Raw genomic sequence first — 24,786 nt, forward strand, 5'->3', positions numbered from 1 at the left:
TTTCCTTCTCACTCATCCCTGTAAGCGCCAGATCTCTGGGAGAGATCATATTTGTTTCCCACACACTATTAAGGGAACTGGTTCCAGCCTGAATGAGGTTTCAAATCTCAGGGATAGATAGCGGAAGGCTAAGGTGAACTGCTGCAAACACAGGGCAAGGCTCAGCCGCATCCAGGTTGCTTTGTGGAATTTACCAGCTGGCCTTGGGAAAACACATGAGACATTTACTGGTTGCTCTCTTACTCGCTTCCACTGTGTTATCTTGTATCAGGGATGACTGATGTATGCCAAGTCAGCACCATAGTAGTCTCAGAGAACCTAGGCTTGTCTGGAAATGGGCCATATTGCGCCACCACCAGGGCTGACCAAACTGTAGCGTGTGAAGGATAAAAGTATCGGGAAAGATAAGAAGATGGAAGAGAGCAAATAGGTGCTACAGAAAAAAGGGAGGCTGAAGTACAGTAAGGGAAACTATTTTGTGATAGCATCAGTGCATGGCGGTCCTGGTAGGAGGACCATAGATCTGTACTGCAGAAAAACAAGTGTTCTATTGCATTTAGGATAAATTGCACAGTTTTGAGGCTTTTATGGAGAACATGATGTTTTAATGAATGAGGGGGCTTGAGATGTGCTTGGGTGAACCATTGCAGTTGGGCGTATGCTTTCCTGCTTTCCATGTTTGGATTTGGAAACATAGTGTTGTGACTCCTCCCTACTTAGCAGGAAATTAGCACAGAGAACTCCAGAGCATATTCTCATTTCTCTCTCTCTCTCTTTTCTCTCTCTTGCAGGGCATACCTCTTATTTGTACCCCTCCCTGGAAGTCTTTCAAAGACGGCAACCTTCTCCATATTGCCACTCTCAACTCTCGCTCAGCTGTCAAACACTCCTCTGACATCTGCTGCCTCCTTGGAGAACTTGACCTCGATGTCCTCGGTCTCACTGAGACATGGTTCACGGCAAGCTCTGCACAAGCTTTGACACTGTCCTCCCTGATGGCTACAAGGTCATCTCCGCGCCCAGGTATAATTGTTCCAGTGGTGGGGGGGGGGGTGTAGCCCTGATCTTCCCCGAGTGGATTTCTGCCTTTGTCATTTCTACGCAGGCCTACTCCTCTTTCGAATGGCTAGTCTGCAGGCTCTCTCTCTCTCCTAGCCATTCCCTCACTGTGGCTACCATCTATTGGCCACCTGGTCAGATCTCCTCCTTCCTCTCTGAGTGGGCGGATCTCTGCTCTTCCCTCCTGGTCTCAACCACTCAACTCCTCCTTCTTGGAGACTTTACCATCCACCTGGATGCTTCCTGTCCCTCCTCTGGACTCTTTCGTGACCTCCGACTCTCTCTCACTCTCGATCCTCCCCTCTGGCCCGACTCACTCTGCAGGGCACACTCTGGATGTTATGATCTCTACAGACCTTCCCCTTTCTATACCTCTCACCACTCCTCTCTCCTGGAGTGATGGCTTTCTCCTTTCCTCCCAGCTCACTCTCTCCACCCCTCAGGCCAAGCCAACTCCGGCACTGCCACCTACCTTCTCGGTTATCTGACCAATGAAGCGTGCATCAGTTGAGGCTTTTGCTGCCACTTTCTCACCCCCCACCCCCTCCTTCGGCTGACTCACACCCTGACGCAGCCCTTTCTAAGCCTCACTCTGCTTTATCTGATACTCTTGATGTTCTTGCCCCTGTCATGAGGCTCCGCTTTAAGCCCAAAACTAAGTGCAACTCCTGGTACGATTTAGACCTCGTCACCCTTAAACGCAAGTGCAGGGTGGCTGAGAGGAAATGGTGTGCTTCCTGTACATCCTCTGACAAACTGGCTTGCGGCCTGCTCCAAAGGCATTACTGTCTCTCTGTCCACACCAAGAAGAGAGCCCTCATCCAAGCCTGTGTCTCTGCGGCATCCAACAACGCAGCCAAACTCTTTAAAATCTGCAAGGAGCTGGCCAATCCTGCTGCAGTCTCTACCTCTCCTGTCCCCTCCCAGGCCCTCTGCACGGCCCTGGCTTCTCATTAGATCTCTAAAACTCAGGACCTCCTGTCCTCTCTCTCTACCTATCCCTCTCTTCCCTCTACCCCTCCCCTGTCTTCCTCTGGCCCTTCTGTGGCCACCTCTCCTCCCCCCTTCTCTGCCTTTCCCCTGTTCCCCCCACATGCGGTTTCTAGACAAGTCCGATCTATGAAAGTCTCGTCTAAACAGGTTCTCCCCTGTTCCTCTAAAACCATCAAGGACCATATTGACACCGTGGCTCCTGCTTTGGCCGACTGCTGCAACCACTCCTTCGCCACTGGAGTCTTCCCATGCCCCCTGATGCACTCACTTGTGCACCCTCTTCTCAAGAAATCCTCAGCCAACCCCTCCTGCCCTGCTAACTACCACCCAATCGCCATCACTCCTTTCCTGGGCAAACTCCTGGAAAAGCTGGCCATCTCCCAGCTTAATCTTCACACTGAATTGGTTGGCTGTCTCCATGACCATCAGTCTGGCTTCAGAGCTGCCAGAAGCATGGCTACTGCTCTCCTGAACATTCGTGAAGACCTGCTCTCCAACCTTGACTCCAATACCCTGTTTCCTCATCTTACTTGATCTCTCTTCTGCCTTTGACACAGTCAGCCAAGCCATCCTGCTCAACCATCTCCATGATAAACTGGGTATCACTGATCAGGCCCTGGCTTGGCTGATCTCTTTCCACTCCAATCGACCCTCCCAGGTCCAACATGGGTCCTTCCTCTCTTCTATCTCTACCACTACCTGTGGTGTTCCCCAGGGGTCTAACCTCTCTCCCTGGCTGTTCAACCAATACCTGGTACTTCTTGCCCACAGCATTGCCGCTCTGTGCCCCAACTTTCAGTGCTATGTGGACAACATTCGGCTCCTTTTCAGGCTCCCTTCTACCACCTCTTCTCCTTCTCTCATCTCAGACTGTCTGTCTGCTATCCAGGAGTGGTGTGCCGCCAATGATCTTTGCCTTAATGCCAGTAAGACTGAGATTCTCCTCATCAGCACACCTGCTCCCTCCTTTCCGGTCGTCTCTGGCCGGCCTCTCTTGGCCCTCTTCTTTCTCCCACCTGTGAGGCTAAGAACCTTGGGGTCATCTTTGACTCCACTCTCTTCTTCTCTCCTCAAATCTCTGACGTCTCTAAGAAGTCACACTACCAGCTGCACCTCCTCAGAGGTATTCTTCCTTTCCTCTCCTTCCCCCAGAAGCTCAGTCTCCAGAGCTCTGGTTCTCTCTAGGCTGGACTACAGCAACAGCCTCTTTCTAAATCTGCCTGCTTCTACTCTCCGCCTTCTGCAACTCTTCAAGAACAAGACTTGTCCTTGGCCTTAAGCCCAGGGATCGTATCTCTCCAGGACTGAAATGTCTGCTCTGGCTCCCAGTGGCTGCAAGGATGAAGTCCAAAACCCTCTGCATTGTCCACATTGACTTCTGGGGCCTGGGCCTCAATACCTCCAACTCTCTCTTCCTAAATATCTTCCTTTCCGAGCTCTTCGCTCATCCGCCTCCAACTCCCTCAGGGCCAGTCGCTTCTCCAAGCAACGAGTTGGTGGTAGATCCCTTTCTTCTGCTGCGGCCTCCCTCTGGAACAGCCTCCATGAAACTTGAGGAGAACCAGCTCTGAAAGCACCTCAAGACCTTCCTCTTCGCTTCTGCTTTCTTTCCTCCTCTCCCCGGCTAAACTCCTGAATGAAACTGCACTGGTCACCTGGCTACCCTCTGATCTCAGACCCAGGTCCCCTCCCCCGCCAGCTGCACACCTGCACTGCCGCCCAGGCAACCTTTGCACTTGGGGTGGTTTCTGTATCCCTTGACACCTTGTACCCTTGTAGCCCTTGACACTTGATGTCTGCACTTGCCACACTTTTTACCTATTGTTTTTATTTATTTTATTTATTCTTCACTGTTAATCCTATGTATTGCACTGCCGCCTACCCCTTCCCCCCGCAGTTTTCCTTTCCCCCTCCCCTGAACTTGCGCGATTGCAATGTCACCTGGCCTAGTAAGATCATTGTCTTTGTCCTCCCTCTCTCCCCCTCCCTTGCCTTGTCGTGGCTTGAAAAACGTGTGTATAGGCGCGTTATAAATACCATATATCATATCAACCTTTGCTCTTTTCTTCAATACCTTTCTCGTCCTGGGGCCCTCCAATGGGTTGGGCGACCGCAGCCAGCTTCTAGAACTTGCACTGACACTAAACTCTCTGGAATGTTCAAAAGTACTGATGCCTCAATCCCACTTGGGGCAGTAAGCAGGTGGGTAATACAGTATACTCTATGCCTTAAAGCAACCTTGACCCTTGTTTTTTGTGTCGAATTTGTAGATTTCAATGACAAATCTACAAACTCCTGCAGCGGATTACTTGCTGTAAACATATGGTACACAACATACCTAATGGCCTCCCAAAGTGCAGATATGCATACGTCTGTGGTTGGTGGGTTGACCCAGAATTTGATATTTCCATGTAGATAATTGAGCTCCAGTATTGAGTGAGAAATTAACGGTGTATGGAAAGCCAAGCTACTAAAGTGCTTCCTTTTGGAGTGTCAAACTCAAAATCAATTAAAAAGCGTTTGTATCTATGCAGTGATGCACCCACTGCTCCAGGTGAGAGTTCACAGGATTGTCATAGGAGTAGAACATGTTTACGCCCTGTTAGCAGAAGTCTTTACAAAAAGATAGCCCTCATTACTCTTGTATACTCTAGTACAGGATAGTTACATAAAAGTGAGTTAGATCCCCACACAGCTACCTGTACTGCCTCTACACATTGTTACATATATCTAGGCCCTGTCAACATTGCTGAATCATTTCAAATTCTATTCTTTTTTGTCTCCTTATCTTCTCTGCTACAGCTCTTTCTTCATCTAGCCAGCCTTTTCAAATATTCCTAAATGTGTCCTCTATCCCTCTCACTACATATGTCACCTTTCAAACAGCAGGCATGCATTAACCCATTTTATCTTTTCATCCCTAGCAATTTGGGCTGAGCTACTACCATTGGTGGCAGTACCTGACTGATTTGCATATGGCTGGACCCTTTTTGAAATGGCGCAGACAGGCTAAAACACGGTGGTGTGGAAGGTTGCCCAGGGCAACGCCAGTGGTTCAGATTCATTCAAAACCTTCCAACCATCACTTTTGTGGTTATAGATTGTCTCACTAAGTGAGAGAGGTATGTCCAGACGTGGGTCCCTTGCTCGCTGCGCCATAGGGAACCAAGCTGCACCTCACTGAGGAGGCCCAACAAGGCTGAAACATGTCTGCGGTTGTTATGTTTCCATGTAGAGTGGACCTGGCCTAGCAGTTCGGGCTGGGATGCTACCATTGGTGGCAGTACCCGACTGATTTGCATATGGCTAGACCCCTTTTGCAATGACGCATACAGGCTAAAAAACGGTGGTGTGGAAGGTTGCCCAGAGGTATGCCAGTGGTGCAGATTCATTGACAACCTTCCACCCATCACTTTTGTGGTTATATGAGAGTTCACAGGAGTAGAACATGTTTACGCCGTGTTAGCAGAAGTCTTTACAAAAAGATAGCACTCATTACTCTTAACTGTATAGCCTAGTACACAATAGTTACATAGAAGTGAGTTAAATGCCCACACAGCTACCTGTACTCTATCTACACATTGTTACATATACCTTGGCCCTATCAACATCTGTACTCTATCTACACATTGTTACATATACCTTGGCCCTGTCAACATTTCGGAATCATTTCAAATTCTATTCTTTTTTGTCTCCTTCTCTTCTCTGCTCCAGCTCTTTCTTCATCTAGCCAGCCTTTTCAAATATTCCTAAATTTGTCCTCTACCCGGCTCACTACATGTTGCTTTTCAGAGGGCAAGCATGCATTTACCATTTTTATCTTTACAACCATTTTTTTCAGACCCCCCACTCTTTCCCTATATCACAACGTTGCTATTTCCATTGTTGTGCTCACCCTGGTTTGTAATGGTGGCTGCTATAAGCCACGCCTTCTAATCCAAACGTTATTGTTGTTGTTGAATCTATAAACTACTTTCTATGAAATATGCCTGAAATTCTTGTTTAACTTTATTTCGAAAACACCTGTCATTCCGGGCACTTTCTTTGCATTTGTAACGCAGACCATCGGCTAATTTCTCACTGTCGTAAACCTAATTCATGCATGGTATAGTCTAATTCATGCATGGTATAGTTTAATTCATGCATAATATAGTCTAATTCATGCATAATATAGTCTAATTCATGCATGGTATAGTCTAATTCATGCATAATATAGTCTAATTCATGCATGGTATAGTTTAATTCATGCATAATATAGTCTAATTCATGCATGGTATAGTCTAATTCATGCATGGTATAGTCTAATTCCTAACTTCTCTTGGCTCTGAATGTAAGTGTATCTACTGGGAGAGAGGCAGAGAACAGGGTGGGCCTTTCTGCAGACAACCTGGAAACTCGTATATAGGTAACAAACACAACCACTCAACCATGCTATTCTCTCGGCCCCCTTAAAACAACAGCTACCAAAAAGCAACATATACTGCTGCTACACCTCCGTAGCACTCATGCAGAACACATGGACACAATACCACACTTCTCCACCCGTACAATTCCCAAAAGACCCATTGAATAAGCTGAGATCATGAAGAAAGGTTAGCGAGAAAAGCATGGGGAGGAAGAAAGTGATAAATAGCATAATACCACTCTACCACATCCAGGCACACTATCCACTGTCTAGCCACTGCGTGTTGGACTCTAGCCTACCGTGCAGGGAAAGCCAATAAGACAAGACAAACCCCAAAAAAAGCAGAGGGGAAAGCAGACAACAACATGCAGTACAAAGGGACTCAACTGACCATGAGGCAAATCGACAAATTCGACTGATACGCATCAAGCATCCAGGTAAAAGCCAGGTTATAGCCACTATGCTCCCAATGACCCCAGCCAATCCAACCAACTACCTAACTACACTTAATATGGCACTGCAACACACAGTGCAGTTGCTATGAGAAACTCCATGTACAGATAAACGATGCACCATGAGGTGAAAATGCCACACCCTTTTACAGCAACTTCTACCTCACAAGAACCAGAGGCAACCAATGTATCTCACCACAAACGGCAACCCACCTGTGATAAACGGTGTAGACTGAGGCAAGCCAATCCTTCTCAATTCATGGGGCAACCAATCCTGCCATGCCACACACACATGCACTCTAATCCCCTCAGCCATTTGGTGAGGCAGAAATCCAACTGCATGCATTTAGAGTGAACTTTCAGAACACACCAGCCATTTCAGGAGGCCCAGTTACAACGCAGCGCACAATACATTACCCGTAAACATGATACTGGACATGTTCTAGAACCCACCTGGACATTCCAGCCCCCCTGACAGCGTTTAATTCATAGAATACGAACAAGCACTCATAAACAAATCCAAGTATGTTGAACCTAAACATGTATGTAACAAATCAACATATGAACAGAACTTTACAAAAACAGATTTAACCAGCATCTCTCCCCTTGGGGTGATAATTATTTCTTCACTTACACTACAGCCCAATTTATGAATGAAACGAATCAAAACAGGGGTTAGAACTCAGAATACACTTTGGTATTTTGTACCAGAATTTCACAAATTGGACAGTGCTAGCGGTTTTAATTTAATATTTTAATACCCATTTTTGCAGTATAGCATGATAGGTGATTGGGTTAATAATATTTACTTTACAAAAACCTTTAGAATGTAATGATCCCTTTGGAAGAAAAAGATGTGACAGCATAGGAGGAGTTAGCAAACGATGATAACATGACAACAGAGGAATAAACAACAGGACCACTCCACCCACAGCATGGTGTTCTATATTAAAAGGTCAGTTACATATACCCTAGCCTTTCTGGTGACGAGAAGGGCATCTGATAGTGAAGATGACGATAGAGTAGGTACCGTCTCTGTGTGGTAGGTGATTCAGTGCTTGTGTGGTAGAGTGGTTTTGTTTTTTTATTTTGTTAAATGAGTGTGTAGTTGCTAGTGGGCAATTTGTTATTCTTATAGAATTGCCGTTTTTGGTCGCTCAAAGCTCATGAGATGACATATTGCCCCAGTTTCACTCACTGGGTCGCGGTCTTCAACAATTGACCATCATCTTGCACTTCGTCGCACACGTGGGCACAGATGGGGACTATTAGCTGCTCAAGACAGATGTAACACTGCGGGAAAATAATCTGGGTGCAAAAGTAACCGTGTTACGAAATACTTGGATAACCCTGTGCAACAATAGAAAACAAATTAGGCAGGTACCATGGGATCATGCTATGGTAGGTCCAGCTGTATAGTTTGATCTGTTACCACCAAGCTGTTCTTATTTGGGGTGAGATACCCATCATGCACTTGAAGAGATTTGTGTTCATTTGACTAATATTACTAAAACCTACTTGACAAAACCGAGTAAAATATTAAAAAAGATACATCTTTCCTTTGATACATGGTTTGAACAAGAATGCAGGGCCAGCAAAAGAATGTCCTTTGAAAGATGCTTTACAAAATCGTAATGTAGGTGATCTGGAATCTATAACGCTTCTTTGCAGGAGCTACAAGATCCTTATAAAGAGAAGGAAAACAAGAAAAAGATTTGGCACTGAAACAATGGGAATCACTAAAACAACCCATAGTAGAGCTTGCTAGCAAATAGCAACAAAAGGGGACTTGCATAAACAGGTTTTCCCAGACACCCACCTATGGGAAGAGGTATGGAAGGAGTAGTTAATAATAAACCTTTCTTGGGCTGTGATGATACTTTGGCAGCTGTGAATATTGTGGCGCAGATAATTGCACGCCCCTTAAACATTTCTCACACTGAGGTACTTCTAGCCCTCAATACTCAACATCTAGTAAGAGGTCTGGGGTATGATAACATTCTGTTGATGTGTATAAGTTGGAACCAGTTATTTGGGTGCAATTTTGTGTAAACTCCACAAAACCACGAGCTCTAATAGTGACATTTCCAGCAACAGGACAGGTGCGAAAATGATCCCACTGTTCAAGATAGGGGATTGTAACACACCTTCAAAGTACTACCCCATATTGTTAATTGATGCTGTGGCAGAACTAATATAGTAAAGTTCTTTCACAACACCTTTAAAATTGGGCCATACATAATGGAGCCTTGCCAGATGTTCAAGCAGGGTTTTTGTCTGTTGCAAGCACTATGTACCAATTGTTTGATCTTTACTTATTCCACGAAAATGGGATTCTTTTTAAACCACCATTTTACTTTATGTTTGCGGCTCTGCGTACGGCTCCCGGGACCATTCTCTGTGCTATTTTATGGAAAAGTCGAGCAGAACAAGAAGTACCACATCGTTTGCTGTCAGCAATTAGCAAGTTATATAGTAGTAATTGTGCACATGTCCACTTTGGATTGCGGGTTCGACTTTACCATTTATAGTGACTAGTGTTTTTAGGAAGAGGTGCGTTCTAGCACCTTTGACAGGGTCATTACCCTGTCAAGTGATGAAGGCAGGGACCCTCATCAATCTGGGGCAAAAGGCTCACTAAGACAAAAGCCAGAACCAGCCTGCCAACCAGCCTGCCAAAGATATGTGAAGTGGGAGTTGGGAGGCCACATCCCCAAAAATGCCCCATGTGCCAAAAATGTCATCCATGTTATCACTCTTTGTCTCCCAATGCTTCCCAATATCATCACTGTCCACCATTCTTTATTTTCTATTTCAGAACCACAACTCCAAAAATCCTTTTAGAAGCAGCCAAGTCCAGATTCAAACGAAAGGAGAAACAGCAGCACAGCTAAAAAGACGACCCTTGAGCCTTCACCAGAACCAGTGAGCGTCAAATACAGCAGACAAGCTCAGGACTAACCAAAACAGGAAGAAATCGAATTTCCAGACCCACAGCATGGCCACAGCATGGCAGTCCAACAGCAGGAGAAAGATGGGAGACGCCTTTTAAAACCATACTGGAAAAAGGGGAGGGCCTTTGAGGGTTTTTAAACTCTCTTACCTGGATGCTGGGGAGAAGACAGGCACCAATTGGTGCAAAGTGTCAGGTGAGTACGGCAGCCAATGGGAAAAGAGGGAGAGATAGAACCACCTGCCTTACTCTATACAGGCATACAGCAGGAGAGGCAGAATGTTGGTTGTTCATGTGTGGTCACTGGAGGAAGTGAACGTGGACCGAGAGAACAGCCACAGGATGGACAGGGAGCACTTAATAAAGGCGAGGTCTTTGTGGGAAAACGTGGTACCAGTTGTGTGTAGTACAGTGTAGTGTGGGAAGTGGGGAGGGGGTTTATAGATGTTGTGAGAGGGATACAGATAGTGTGGGAGAGAGCGGTTGGGGAGGGTGGTAGTAGAAGTTAGAATGAGTGGGAGTTGAGAGTATCAGATAGGGGTGTCAGAGTCGGGTGTGATTAGTGAGAGTGAGTGTAGTGGAAGGGTGAGCAGAGCACCATATCCCCGAGTGTGGAGAATAGAGAGTAGTAGTCATGTGGAGATTGTCATAGAATGAAGAAGAGCAGAAGTAGTGTGGAGGGAGTCGTAGCAGTAGGACGGACTGAGGAATAACATCAAAGGGTGGAGGCGAGGAATAGAAGGGCGGAAGTCAATGGATGGAAGTGAAGAGAGGCGAGAGTAGTAGCAGTAAGAGCAGTGGTGGCAGTAGTGAGGAGAGGAAGGTAGTGATGTGGGAGAGGGAGAGCAGTAGTTCAAAGAAATTCAGTAGTGTGGAGAGTGGTAGAAATGAAGGTAGGAACATTGGAAGGCAGAGGTAGGTGGTAGTAGAGAGAAACATTGGGGAGAGAGAAGATGGTGCTAGGAGAGAAGGTGAGTGGAGTTGGACGGAGGAGAGTAGAGGGCGGTAGAGAGTAGGAAAGGGACAGCAGAGCTTGAAGATCAAATGTGTAGGGCTTAGTTTGAAAGTCCCAGAGGGACCTTAGATAGACAGTCTTTCAGGGAACCATCAGTAGTCCAAGCCAGATACTAGGCAGTAGGGGTCAACGGTACTGCTAACCAGAGGTTACAGATGCCTGTGTTAGGGAGGACATCCCACGGGCGAGAGAGAGGGTGGGGGGCAGCCCTAGCACCACTTCCCAAATCCCTTTTCGAGCTGGTGCCTTTCAATAAACTACCTGCCTATTTTTCTATGCTCGATGATCTCTGCACTAAAGAAAGGACAGTCAACATACCTTTTTCTGTAATTCTTAATAATATAAGTGAATCTTCCGGGCGACTCTAAATTGTTCAACCCATCTGTGACACATCCAGTGCTTAATTTGTGGGGATGTTTGCCAGGGGTCAGCCCAAGCATTTATTTTTTAACCCTGGCACTTACTGTCTCAGACTCACTTTAATTATGAAGTGGTGATAGTCAGTGCATCCATCAACCACAATGAGCACCTGCGAGCTGTAGCGTAACCCTCAAATATGTTGACACTGTGGGGAGCAGCTATGGGTGGTGGCAAAAGTGGTGGGCAACTGCCCACCTGCAGTGTCACAGGAATGATAGAGAATGTTTGGGCCCTAGCATTTATTTTATTTTACAAATTAAGGACTAGACACACCCATGCTGGTCACACTATATTAATGGTTTAACTGATGGTATTCAAGAAATACATTCAGAGGCACTAAAGTTTGATAGAGAGCAGGCTGGTGTACTGCTCCATGTTGATGATGTGGTGCTGATATCTAAGACCCCCGCTGGGTTGCGGCTAGAATATGACACTTTTGATAGAATGTGTACTAGAATCTGATTGGAGATTAACGCAGCAAAAAACTAATCTTTAGTTTGGCATCCAAAGGATGTCAAAAATGTTCAGACTCGGCTGAGATTACCTTATATAGAAAGGGTTGTTTGCTTCAATTACGTGTCCGTGTCAGTGCAGATTTGTGAAAATGGCTTATACTCAGCTCAGGTAGACAAGAGGGCCCTCATCCTGGCCAAACAAGTGGGATTTATTCAAGCTTTAATGCAACACGAGAGGAAGGGTATCAGACCATGTTTGGAAATTAACTGTGTCAGAGCCCTAGAAGTAGCTAAATATGGAGCTGAGCTTTGAGGTATAGGGAAGTTAGACATTATAGAAAACAGTGAAAATGCATTTCTCAAATCGTTGCCAACTCTCCTACGTAGCAGACCGAATATCCCACTCCATCGGGAGTGACTGCATATGAGGTCATGCTTGAACCAATATTATGTTGGCTGAGCATTTGGAGTAATCCCTCACATATGGTCTACTGAAGGGGCCCTAGAAGATGCCCCATCCCAGGTTCGAGATTTTTCTTTGCCATGGGTAACATCTGTTTGGCAAACTATACTGCACCGTAATAAGGAAGATCCTTGGCTTAAGCCAGCAGTCTGCAACATGCTGCTTCTCATGTTTTGGATTACGTCCCCCATGATGCCTCACCATTGATTATGCTGGCTAGGGATGATGGTAGTTGCAGTCCAACACATCAATAGAGCCAAATACGTCCGACCGCTGGTTTAAGCGTAGAATAAAACCACTCCCCAATAGCAATCGCGTTATCTTTACTTAACGATAGTCTGCTGTACTACTACCCAGACACAAAATACATTTGGGGTTGTGAATCCTATCTGATTTTAATGGAACATTCTTTCGCCAAATTAGTGTTCTTGAAATTCCAGCTAGAAGTATTACCTGTTGCTAGCTTCGCATCCAAATGGGTTGGCAGTACAGGGGAGTTTTGTAGATATTGTGAGAATCAGAGAAGACGTTCAACATCTTATATTTTTTGACCTGCTTATTGAGCCGTGAGAAAGGCCTTGCTCTATCCCTTATTTGTATGTGACAACATCTGTATGTTACAATCTGATTGCCAGCTATGCTAAATAACTGGTTATCCTGCACTTACAGAGGGAATCGCCACCTATTTAGCCTACATGTGGGCAAAATAAATAGCCTTCTGAGGCATGGCATTTGGAGGGTCATATGTAAGTATATGCTTTTAACCAAGTAATTTTGTTTTTAGGATTTTATAGAATAGTGAAACTAAGGTGGTCATGCTCTGCATTTAAATTGTGAACTTATCTTATTACTTGTAGCAAATAACTAGCACTCTATGTTATTCCCAGACGAACTCCAAGAGCTTAACATAGCATCACAAGATCTTTCACTGTTTATATACATATATATATGCATCATGCATGCCTATTGCAGGAACATGATTTTAACTATTGTTGTTTTAGAATGTTTTATTTTTTTACCATTTATTTTATTTATTTATTCACATTTATTTAAAGCGCAAGTCAGCCCGGCGGCATCCTGGCACTGTTACATGAAGACATAATCTGGTTACAATGGAAGGAAGATGGTTACAAAGCAATTTTTATTACAGGGCACATTTCGTAGCATACATATGGGAACAAGTGTAGGTGAAGGAGGGAGGATGTTAGTTGAATAGTGTAGTTTTGAGGGATTTGCGAAAGGAGTACAGCAAAGGTTCTGCTCTTAGTGAGTTGGGGAGGACATTCCAGAGCTTAGGTGCTATGTGTGGGAAGCCAATGCCGAAGCCAATGCCGAAGCCAATGCCGAAGCCAATGCCGCCGGCAATGTTGTAAATATGTCACGTTTTGTTTTTACACTGTTTTTGAAGGGCATACTGCCTGAAATAAATTTGAATTTGATTTGAATAAAAGCAAATAAAACAGGGGTTAAAATTCATAACACATGGAGCCATCTTGTAGCAAAATGTTCAGAAATTGGACAGCATGTGCCAGTGGTTTTATTCAATATTTTATTAAAATATATTAATCAACACATTTTTCCAGTATTTTGTGATAGGTGATTGGTTACATAATAATTACATTTCTTAAACCTGCAGAACATAAGGATCGCCTGGAAGAAAATAAAAACTCTTTGGTTGATGCGACAGCAAAGGAGGGGTTAGCACACGATAATAACATGACAAAAGAGCAGTAAAACACCAGTACCACCACTGCACCCCACAGCAATAATACAAAGACATGACGACATGGACCAGGCAGTGTGCTAAGGTTTATGCATTAAAAAGTCTGCTTCACATACCATGGCCTTTCTGAGGGGTGAGAAGGTGCATCTGGCAGTATCAGGGCTGATAGCTCCTGTCTCCGTTGGTGATTCAGTGACAATTGTGCCTGCGTGACGGGGGCTAGGGGGTCTTTTTTTAAATGTTGTTAAACGAATATATAGTTGCTAGTGGGTGATTTATAGGAAGCTAATTTTGGAGCACACAAAGCTCATGAGATGGGAGACTCCTCCAGTGTCACTGATTGGGGAGGAGTCTTACACCATGGATCATTGACTTACGCTTGGTCGGTCTCAGGGACCTAACTTTAATAACGTTTCACTTATCAGAATCCTTATTTTTCTGTTCATATGGTAACTGCTGGTGCAAACCCCTTTGCTGTGCTACTCCTGTGCACTCCGGAGCCCTGTGTGAGGCAGCATTTCATGTACAAGTGAATAAGTGCAATGACGCAAGGGCATGCTCTGGTGCAAGAGGGCCCTTTATAATACAAGGCTGACCTGACCTATCCCCTTGCTCTGAAATGCTTCCAATTTACCAAAAGTGTTTAATACTTAAAATAATCTGGTACTTAAAGTGAATGTGTTTAGCACCAAGAGACCGTTGGGAACAGCCAACGTTTAAGTGGTGTAGCCCTTGGGTGCAGGCAATGCCGGAAAATAGGGGCATGGAAGACCAATTTATGTGCCTGAGCCACATGCGAAGGAAGCTAAGCAGGGCTAAGTATTACTAATATGAGTCATGTAGTCATTAAAACTCAACACATACATACGATTACTGAAGGAGACATTCAATTGCAAACTTACTTGATGTATCCGTTCTCAATATACATGGGCCTTTGACTACACTGCACTCCGCTACTGGCTGGTCTACTGTTGAATAAGGGAGTAAAGCACAGCACTGGAGTACAGCGATGCCACTATTTGTGTGTGGGGTTTGGGTGAGGGTATCTCATCTATGTAAAGGTATACAAGTCTGCTTTGTGTTTTTATGGCATGGATTAAGGGATCTGGTGGCAGCGAAAGTGCTTCCTGGTCTGTTCCTCCATTCAGAGCAAAAACACTCTTAAGGGAACCTCTCTGTTGCAAACTAGGCTTGACACTCTGTGGCAGCAGTCCTCTCTCTGCGGATACGAACAGAGAAACACCTCTCCCGTGGTATGGCAATGCCCAGTAGTATGTTATTCCCTTTACTTTATAAACGTTTTGCTCGATGCCTTGACCTAACGAGCTTCCAAATACCCCACCAAAAGGGTAAATCTGGTATTTAAATGCACCGGTTGATAGTTTTTCCTGATACACATTTCTAATGTGCCGTTTATAGCACTTCTTAATGTTAATGTTCCCTCAGAGCAGCCTTTGCATTTTTTTTTTCCAATGCTTGCACCCTATCTCTCTTGGGAAGCAAATGATTTTGCTGGGATATCCTCAGAGAGAAAATAAGTTATGTGTCTTTTTGGTGAGTACCATCTGCATTGCAGAAAAGCTCGGACTTGGTTTTCAGATCCCCGAATTAAAGACTCGAGCATGGGTTAGCGGCTCGCTGCGCTTGACCACCATTGCCGCCACTGCTGTGGTGCAGGATGCTTGGCTGTGCTACAGCACCTCGTATGTTATGATGGTCACGTCAGGAGCTTTGAAGCGATCAGCCTGCATCCATGTCACACGGGAGCCCATTCCACACAGCTAAAGCATAACTCCTTGAATTAGTATGCATGCTCTGGTCTCCTTGCTGAGTCATTCAACGTAAATATTTGCATAGACCTTGCAAAGCCCTTTATTAAGATTCTTACTGTAAGGCTTCCAAAAGACAAACAAGTGACCGTCTACATTTGCAAAGTCACAACTATTTTCTTTGTCAATGCGGTTTGTAGTGTTGGCATATTAAGACCCCCACACTTTCCAATAGTGTCATGCCCTTTTCTAGGGCTTTGACACATTGGGCCTCATTACACGGATGGCGGTAAGGATTTACCGGTACCAGTAAAATACTGGTACCGGTAAATCCTTACCGCCTTACTACGAGGTCCCTTTGCGGGTTGGGGGATTTAACGCCTGCTTTTTGCAGGCGTTAAAAACCAACCCGCAAAGGGACCCAGGGAGCTAATTACGGTACCGCAATTTGCGGTACCGTAATTAGCGCCTTCCCCATTCCCATTATGCCCTATGGGGCAAAAATGGGAATGGGGAAGGGCAGTGGTGGAAGGGGGAATTACCGCCCCGCCAACCTTGGAATGGGGCGGTAATTCCCCTTTCTGCCATAGGCGGTGCCGGTATTTTACCGCCATGAACCATGGCGCTAATAGCGCCATGGTTCTCCGCCATCCGTGTAATGAGGCCCATTGACTTATTAAATAGTTAAATCCAGTCAGATTTTTCGAGATGTCCTCAATGAACATATATATAAGCAACATTTACATGGAATGAGTTGACATGGAGATCTTGTGCATATGTTTTGTCATTCTGAACACCTGACCAGAGTTTATTTTCTGATTAATTAACGAGCCAAGAGAAATCCTATGCTCCAGTCCTCAACAGTCAATGCATTTTCAATTTTTGTACAACAAAACCGAGCCCACCATTTTAACTGTGTTCTTTTCAATGTTTATATTTTATTACTTCTCTATGTTTAGTTTAATTCGGCTACATATTTTATTTTACTATTAAATAATGTCGACAGCTCAATTTTCCTTTGCTGTTCACTCCCGATCCACGGGCAATCTTGGGGTATGTAGAGCACAGCCAATTACTCCCCATTTTGTAAATATTTTCGAAATGGGAAATCTTGTGCCATCCACATTCGCTGAACTTTCTAGAGGTTCTAGATATTTTCATAGTCCTTTCCTGTAGAATGCGATCCCCTGCTCATTGCTGTCATCAGCAATTTGTCAAATATTCTAGAATTGAGATAAAAACAACTGAGTGTATTTTAGCTGGACCCTGCCTTGTTTGTAAGGAAAGACTTGTAATTCTTCACCATGATTAATTGGCCAGAAACCCATGTTGGTTTTGGTTTGGAATTTTCATTTTCCATGTCTCCATCTTATTCTGGTGTGTTTGCATTAGATCTAGAATTATATTTGCATCGGTAAATCGGATAACGCAGCAAATATGCAAATAAACAGCTGTCATGTATTCATCTTTCAAATGTCCGATCAGGTGGGATCTTGACAATTCAGGAAGATAGTGGATGACTTCTGTAAAATTATTTGTCCCTTAAGGAGGCTAGGCCTGCCATTGCAGGAATCCCTCACACGCGGGCCTACAGCTCACATCAAAATGTTCAAGCTCAACCTTCATCTAAAAGTCTAAAAGTATGTGTGTGTTCCAGATCGATGACTCTATACCCAAACACCTTATTCTGGTGGATTTAAAATAATGCAAGTTAAAAAAATCGACTTGCCATTGAGAGTAGAACAGGCCATTTCAGGTAAAAAAGACAACCCTGCAGTTCAGATTCATGATACTATGGGTATGCAAATTAACAGAAAAGTTGAATTAAGCTCCATATGAGATCGTTGTTATTGTCTTATAGGGAAGAGCTACATATAAATAAAAACAAAACATAATACTTGGGAAACAGACATATTTACAACCAGCTCAGAGCTGGTGTTGATAAGCAACTGTGATGGGTTCAGACTTCATGTTGTACAGGTATTTAACACCCTATCCTATGTATGCTGTTGTAAGACATGATAAATGCATCCCTTCATTCACATTCTGCACACTTGCAAGTGGGTGTGACTAAGCCACACCGACACGCCTGCTTCATTAAATGACTGAGGCATCACCCACAACTTTTATTTTTGTGTTACAATAAGAACCCCCACCAAAGAGGATTTAAAATACTTCACAGCAGAGCAATAAGTACAGTAACATTTAAAAGGCCGGTGTAGAGATAAACAACAGAATAAATACCAAACAACACAGAAACATTGAGGCTTGCCTCGATTCCTACACACAAAGGGTAGACTGGGTGAGAATCAAATTTTCAGAAGGAGGGAATTCTTTATTCTATTTTTTAATGGCTTTGTGCACATTTCTTTTTGCATTGAGGATGAGGCTCAAACTGAAAAAGGGGGAACTGTAAAACTCCCTGCAGCAGAATAATGGATAGTTTTATATTTCCTCGTTGCAATATGCAGAGACGCTCCACTTGCAGTCCTACAATGTTTTCTTTGAAAACTGCTGAATGCAAACATAAAGGATCTTTTATACAGCCCCAATATCCCTTAGCTTCTTGTTTTGGACACAGTCTAAGAAATTGTCCTAATGAGCCTAATTGGTGAGGTGATGTTTGTGATGGGCAGTACACCAATGCCCAAGGAGGCATATCAAACTCCTCCAGTATGGTATTGTTTATTTATAAAGCACCTATACAAGTGTTTCAAAGCACTCAAGGAGGGTGGGAACATGGGGAAAATACAACAGTCGCCCAGAGCCCTTGAAATTCAGAGATGATAATAATCTGCACAGGCAGAGTAAGTGCGTATAATACATTTAAAAGTTGACACAGCAAATAGGCCTGATGGCAATTCTGCAGTTTTACCAGTGCAATTAGGGGGTCAAGACAAGGGAGAACAGAGAGACGATCTTCAGGCATGATGCATTTGGATCATGCAAGTGCACACACGGTCCCAGGGAGGGGGAGGTCTAAGTGCACCCGGTCTGTGGAGACTGAGGTAAGTGCAGCGAGAGCCACTCTCTTGGGTTATTTCTCAAGTGCAGTGAAGGTGGGTGGGGTGTAGGTCCCTGAGTCCAGTGCGAGAGTGGACTGGCAGGGGATCCAGGGACATGTGAGACTCTGAGGTACACCAGGTGGCCAGTCAGCAAGCTGTAAGGAAGAGGAGGAAGAGAGGGAAAGAGCAGAGAGCTAGGTTAGCAGAGTAGAGGGAGAGAGAGAAGGAAGAGGAAGGTCTTGAGGAGTTTCCAGAACACGACAGAGGGTGGCAGGGAGGATATTCCAGAGGGAGGCACCTGCTGAGGATAAGAATCTCCCTCCAAATCTCTGCTTGGAGAACCGGCTCACTCGCAGAAGGTTGGAGGTAGATGAGTGGAGGGCTTGTGATGGACAGTATTTAGGTAGGCAGCATTGCAGGTAGGTAAGTCCCAGGCCCCAGAAAGACTTGTGGACAATACAGAGGGTCTTGAACTTGATCCTTGCAGCCACAGGGAGCCAGTGAAGGGATTTCAGCGCCGGAGAGATACGGTCCCCTGGGCTTGTGGCCAAGGATAAGTCTCACGGTTCTGTTCTGGATGAGTTGCAGAGGGCGCAGGGTGGAATCAGGGAGGTTGAGGAAGAAGCTGTTACAGTAGTCTAGCCTTGAGAGAACCAGGGCTCTGGAGACAGTGAGCCGCTGGGGGAAAGTGAGAAAAGGTAGAGTACCTCTGAGGAGGTGTAGTTGATAGTTAGATTTTTCAGAGTTGTCCAATTTGTGAGAGGAGAAGGAGAGAGTGGAGTCGAAGATGACCCCAAGGTTTTTAGCTTAGCAGGTGGGTACGGACGCAGGGACAAGGGAGGCCGGCCAGAGTGAAAGTGGGTAAGCATGAGCAGGGGTCCCAATGCGAACAATCTCAGTCTTAATGGCATTGAGGCAGAGGTTGTTTGCAGCACACCATGGCTGAATAGCGGACAGATGGTCTAATATGAGCATGGAGGAGGAGATGGCTGAGGGTAACCTGAAAGATCCTTGTGTGTCGTCCGCGTAGCACTGGAAGTTAGAGGTGAAAGTTCAATCACACATGCCAAAGCAGTCATATAAACGTTGAAGAACCAGGGGAATAGGTTAGATCCCTGGGGAAAGCCACAGGTTGGGAGAGCGATAGTCGAGAGAAAGGCTCTGAGTTCCACCTTGGATGAGCGGTCGGAGAGAATGGAGGGTAACCATGCCAGAGCCTATTCCCAGGGCGTCACGGATACGTGCGTTCAGGATGTTGTGGTTAACCATGTCAAAGGTAGAGCAGATATCACGGAGAAGGAGGACAGAGGGAGTGTTAGTGTCAAGGTTTGAGAGCAGGTTTTCACAGGTGTTCAGGAGAGCAGTTTCCATGCCGCAGGATGCTGTAAAGCCAAACTGATGATCGTGGAAACAACCAATAGATTCAGTGTGGAGGGTCAGCTGAGAGATAGCCAACTTCTCCAGGAGTTTGCCCAGGAAAGGAGTGATAGAGATAGGGCGGTAGTTTGCTGGAAAGGAAGGGTTGGCAGAGGGTTTCTTGAGCAGAGGATGCTGGACTGAGACGATTGAACTCTCTTCACAGGTCTGCATGCAATAATCATTGGCAGAGGTCTGTTTATTAAGCGGTAAAAGACATGTAACAGTGTCCGTTTCTGTTGCGCTACCCATTATGTACATTGGTACAATTTCTTAGATTTAAACTGTGCACAAAACAAGCTAAGGGCTAAAAGTTACTAAGTGACTATTATATTTCCTATGGTGGTGGCCAGCTTTCATTTTTTTAAACGGGAGACTGTAATAGAGGTGTGCACAATCTCCCATAAAATGCAGCACATCTCGATCTCCATTTGCACCCCAGATGGAACCCAGGGGCGCAAATAGCGATTATCCCCCTGTTTGGGGGCGTACGAGCTATCGCCAAAGCACTTGTGACCTAGGCCTAATCCGTTACCAGCCCTGTTCACCATCAAACACGGGGGCTGATCGATAAAAGAGCACAGCATATCTGGGGGCATGACTGGAGACAACAAATCAACATTGAAAGAATGCACCCTCTGTACAAATGGAGAATCTAAGTCTTATTGGTCAGTGGATAGTTTATTTTTTCTACTCTCAGTGGAAGGGTCTCATTATGAGATTGCGAGTATTAGCTTTTTAAAAATATTATGGAGTCCCCATAGGTGTCCATTGTGGACATGTGATACACCACAATGGTAACACCACACGCAGTAACAGTTTTGTGTGGAGAAAGAGTTTGTTTTGAGAGTCGATATTTGGTGTAGTGGTAAAACATCAGGTATTCCAAAATACGGGACATTTTACCACTACCCCCAGACTCTTCACGAGGCCCTTCATTCACCATTGGGTGCCAGAATCATTATGTCTGACCTGTCGGCATTAAGCTCCTGAAATCCCAAAACCACCAACAGAGCAACATTTTGCTATCTGCTGAACACGAGGATAGGGCTCAGCGTAGATAGGAAATGTGAGAAATGGCGAGAGCTGAGAAGGAGAAAGAATTCATTTGCTGGTAACCCAATATCTAAAAAACAAAAACAAGTACCTGCATGAAAAAATACAATAAATAAATAAATGTAATAAAATACCAATTCAAAAAGATCTTTAACAAAAGCACCTCAGTAAAAATAAATATAGTAAATAAATACATGTAATAATGTTCATGCAATACCAATTCAACAAAAGCTCAAACCGTGTGGCCATGTCCTAAGAATAGGGGAGCAACTATTCACAGTACGATGCTTAAAATGTATTTTTCTAGCAAATACTTTTACATTCAGAATAGGCCATCACTTGTATTCCAGCAAATTATGGTGCCCCATCTGCAAAGGTCTCCAGCAAAGATCTTCCAGGATGTTGCAAGAAGGGTGATAAAACACAAAACGTTTGCAAACACAAGATTCTCATGAACTAGACTCTCTTGTCAGGTGGCTTAAAACTCCTCCCAGGAAGGCAAGCGCATGCATTTCCGCAGAGTTGCGTTGCAAGATGATGCCCTGTCAGTCCAGGCTGTGGCAGACTCGATCGCAAACCATGTGCTGTGTAGCAGGAAATGCCAAGGGTATTCACAGAGAATGCCCCTAAAGCGCCACCCAGAGATAAACAGCTTGACTAGCCAGAGTCTCTCTCCTCATGTTCAGTGATGCATCGTGTAATGGCATGCACCGCCAACATCTACCACCAACTGGCGGAATACGACTAATACAGACACCACAATGCATCAATCGCAATATTCTCCCGAAACGTGCCCTGGCATGCAGAGGTGCACTTCTATAGATGCCTCGAACACAGTTATGCATGTTGGTATGTCGAGTGATATGGCGAGGTTAGTTCGCACAGACTGGCGCTCCTTTTGTTGGTAAGGCCTGCCTCCAGGGTCACTTCCTGGTGCACAGTCGAGCTGTGGCAAAACAACAAACCTGTACAGTTCACTGCAGCAGTTTCCTCCATCCTCTCACTGCTGGGTTTTGCAAGCACGAGGCTTTTGTCAGTTCTGGAATGGGACTCGCAGCCGACTGGCTGGCTGCTCTAATCCATGGCTGATCTGCAGATAAATAATGAAGGTGTATGGCGAGAGACTGTAGAAAATAAAATAATGTTCTTATTGGCTGGTTCAACGAAAGGGACCCGGGCGTGCAGACCATTTTCTCCCTGACAAAGTACAAATCATTTAAAGCCACTGGAGATTGGCTCGAGTTGCAAGGTTGAAATACTGAGGTATGGTCGCAATTCTACATAAGATAAACTGTAACTTGTTGGCCATTTTGGACCTGCTCCCGTCCACTGCTGGATAGGCCTTCTCGATCAGTTGTTCTTGCTGGAGAGAACACCATTTGATCTTGTTTATTTATTTCGGCTCATGTGATTCCTTTTAGTCAACCTTTTAACAGACTCTTGTTTCATTTGATAGATTTAGCATCACTCAACATTTGTGTTCTAACATGAACACGTTTAAAAAGCCTCCAGCGTGGAAATATACACTTTAAATAAATATATTAGATAAATAATTACAGTGAACACAGAATCTGCAAGGTCTTTTTTAGACTGGCGTCTTTCTAAAGCCAGTGGGCAAGCCCCTATGGGAGGCTTCTCTATGGTGACGGTGACTCAGACCAGCAGTCCGGGATACTGCTAGTACTGCTGCTCGGTCCCGGAGAGCTGCCCCCGCTACCCTCCAGCAGAGTCCACTCCTTCATGTCCTGCAGGTTTGGGCTGTGCTGCAGCAGTGATAAAACAGTCCCGCGGGTGGCCACCCCCGCCTGATCCAGGCCTTCTTCCCCAAGCACCTTGATCAGGAAATTGATGTATCGCATGGCCAGGCGCAGCGTCTCATTCTTGCTCAGTTTCTTATCCGGCGGGTGAGTTGGGATGAGTTTCCTCAGCTCTGCAAAGGCGCTGTTGACGTTCTGCTGCCTCCACCTCTCCCGCGTGTTTGTGAAAACCTTGCGCGTCATTGTCAAACTCCTGAAAAAACCCAAAAGGAGAAAAAGGGGTCACACATAGGGTTTTTTGGAGTCAAGAGAGAAGAGAAACATTCCATGCTTAACAATGAAAGAGAAGGCTGCAGCCTGGACGGCCCAAACCGCCAAAGTATTTGGGACTCTAAGGGCCTGATTCACAGAAGTGTTTTATAATGGCGCAATCCCATAGGAAAACGCTCTGTGAATCAGGCCCTAAGTCTCAGCCACCAGAAGCCAATCTCTGCTGCTGACATGGTTAAGGGCCCCAGAACAGTGTAAGGAATTTCAAAAGCAAGTAATCTAAAATCTGGAAATCTATTCCTCAACCCACAATGACTGCACTGTATGTTCCCACGAACAGGACTGCTTGTCTATTCCAGCAGACACGGATGTTTAATCACGTTGTCCCTTCTCTGATGTTTCTAATCGTAGTACACATGCCAATCTGACAACTGGACCCATAGACTCTGTCTGTTGCCCTTTATAAAGGCAGCCTTTTCAAAACTGCTTCCCTACATGGTTTATCTGTTCAGCTGAGTCCAGAGGTTACCCAGTTTGTTTCAAATTGCCAACAGTTCTCCAACTTTTGAGAAGCAAAAACATCAAAAATGTTTTTGTACTCAGCTCCATTGCGCGTCTTTGCCCCTGGATGTCTGCTGGCATAGCATTATTTCTAGATGGCATATTTGCTTACTTAAAGCATTGGTACAATGACAGTTGAGTAAATATGCCAATCCACCAACTCCATTTGAAAGTGGGGCAGTTCCCATACCGCTTAATCAGATCCCAAGAATGTATCACATTTAGGGGTGCCGGGCTTTCAGAATATGTTGTAATTGGTCAGTCGGGCACGCTCTCCCTTTGTTCTCCATTTGCATTCACCTTTCGCACAGTCTAGTCTTGCTTGGCCTCAATGCTTTGCAGTCCAAGAATTACTATTCTGAGTTTGTCAAGTAGGAAATAATCCTAGGCAAAAAGCACTATGCTTAAAAGGTTACAATTGAGAACAACATGCGGACAAACGCTGCTTAACCACATACTGCTTTTAGAAACTGTCACACTTGGTCCAGTGGATTACAAACATTCAAATGTACACATTTTTCTTCAGTCGTTTAGTTATGGTCCCATGTAACCTCCAGATATACCAGATGCTCTGAGAGAACCACTGGAGTGGTGATCTAGTGGAATATAAAATCATAGCAACTTGATCCTTCCTTTCCCATTGGGATCCTCTTTCACTTTATACCTGGCTCTGCATGCTCATCTTTCCTGTATTTTAATTTCATTTGATCTATTTGCAGCTTTTGACAGTGCAGACCACCCTACCCCTCTTCACTCACTTTCTCTAATGGGTGTTGGTGATACTGTGTACTAGCCTATCCACTACTGTATACTAGCCCAACTTGGCACAATAGCAGATAATCTCAAACAATCTTGGGTCCTCCCCCTCCTTAAAAAGCAAACATTGGACCCATCCATCCCGACCAACTATAGGCCTATCACAACGGTTCCTTTCCTGTTAAAAATCCTAGACAGAGTAGCCTACTTACAGATTCAAAAAACACCTGGAGTTGCACCATCTTCTAGGCACAAGAC

General features: G+C 44.9%; 1 protein-coding gene and 1 long non-coding RNA gene across 2 annotated transcripts in view; one reads left to right on the forward strand and one right to left on the reverse strand.

Moving 5' to 3' along the window:
• The window catches only part of LOC138516024 (uncharacterized), a 250,544-nt gene extending 236,765 nt beyond the window's left edge, over nt 1–13,779 (forward strand). The window contains exons 2-3 of the long non-coding RNA XR_011282207.1: nt 792–1,023; nt 9,728–13,779. This is a non-coding gene — a long non-coding RNA (uncharacterized lncRNA). The remainder of the gene's footprint in view (nt 1–791; nt 1,024–9,727) is intronic.
• The window catches only part of TAL2 (TAL bHLH transcription factor 2), a 45,499-nt gene continuing 34,460 nt past the window's right edge, over nt 13,748–24,786 (reverse strand). The window contains exon 2 of the mRNA XM_069630829.1: nt 13,748–23,194. Within this exon, the coding sequence (XP_069486930.1) occupies nt 22,822–23,184 (363 nt within the window). The 5' untranslated portion in view covers nt 23,185–23,194 and the 3' untranslated portion in view covers nt 13,748–22,821. The remainder of the gene's footprint in view (nt 23,195–24,786) is intronic.

Source organism: Ambystoma mexicanum, chromosome 6q (genome assembly GCF_040938575.1).
Source record: "Ambystoma mexicanum isolate Mex_15411 chromosome 6q, UKY_AmexF1_1, whole genome shotgun sequence".
In the NCBI taxonomy this organism is placed as follows: domain Eukaryota; kingdom Metazoa; phylum Chordata; class Amphibia; order Caudata; family Ambystomatidae; genus Ambystoma; species Ambystoma mexicanum.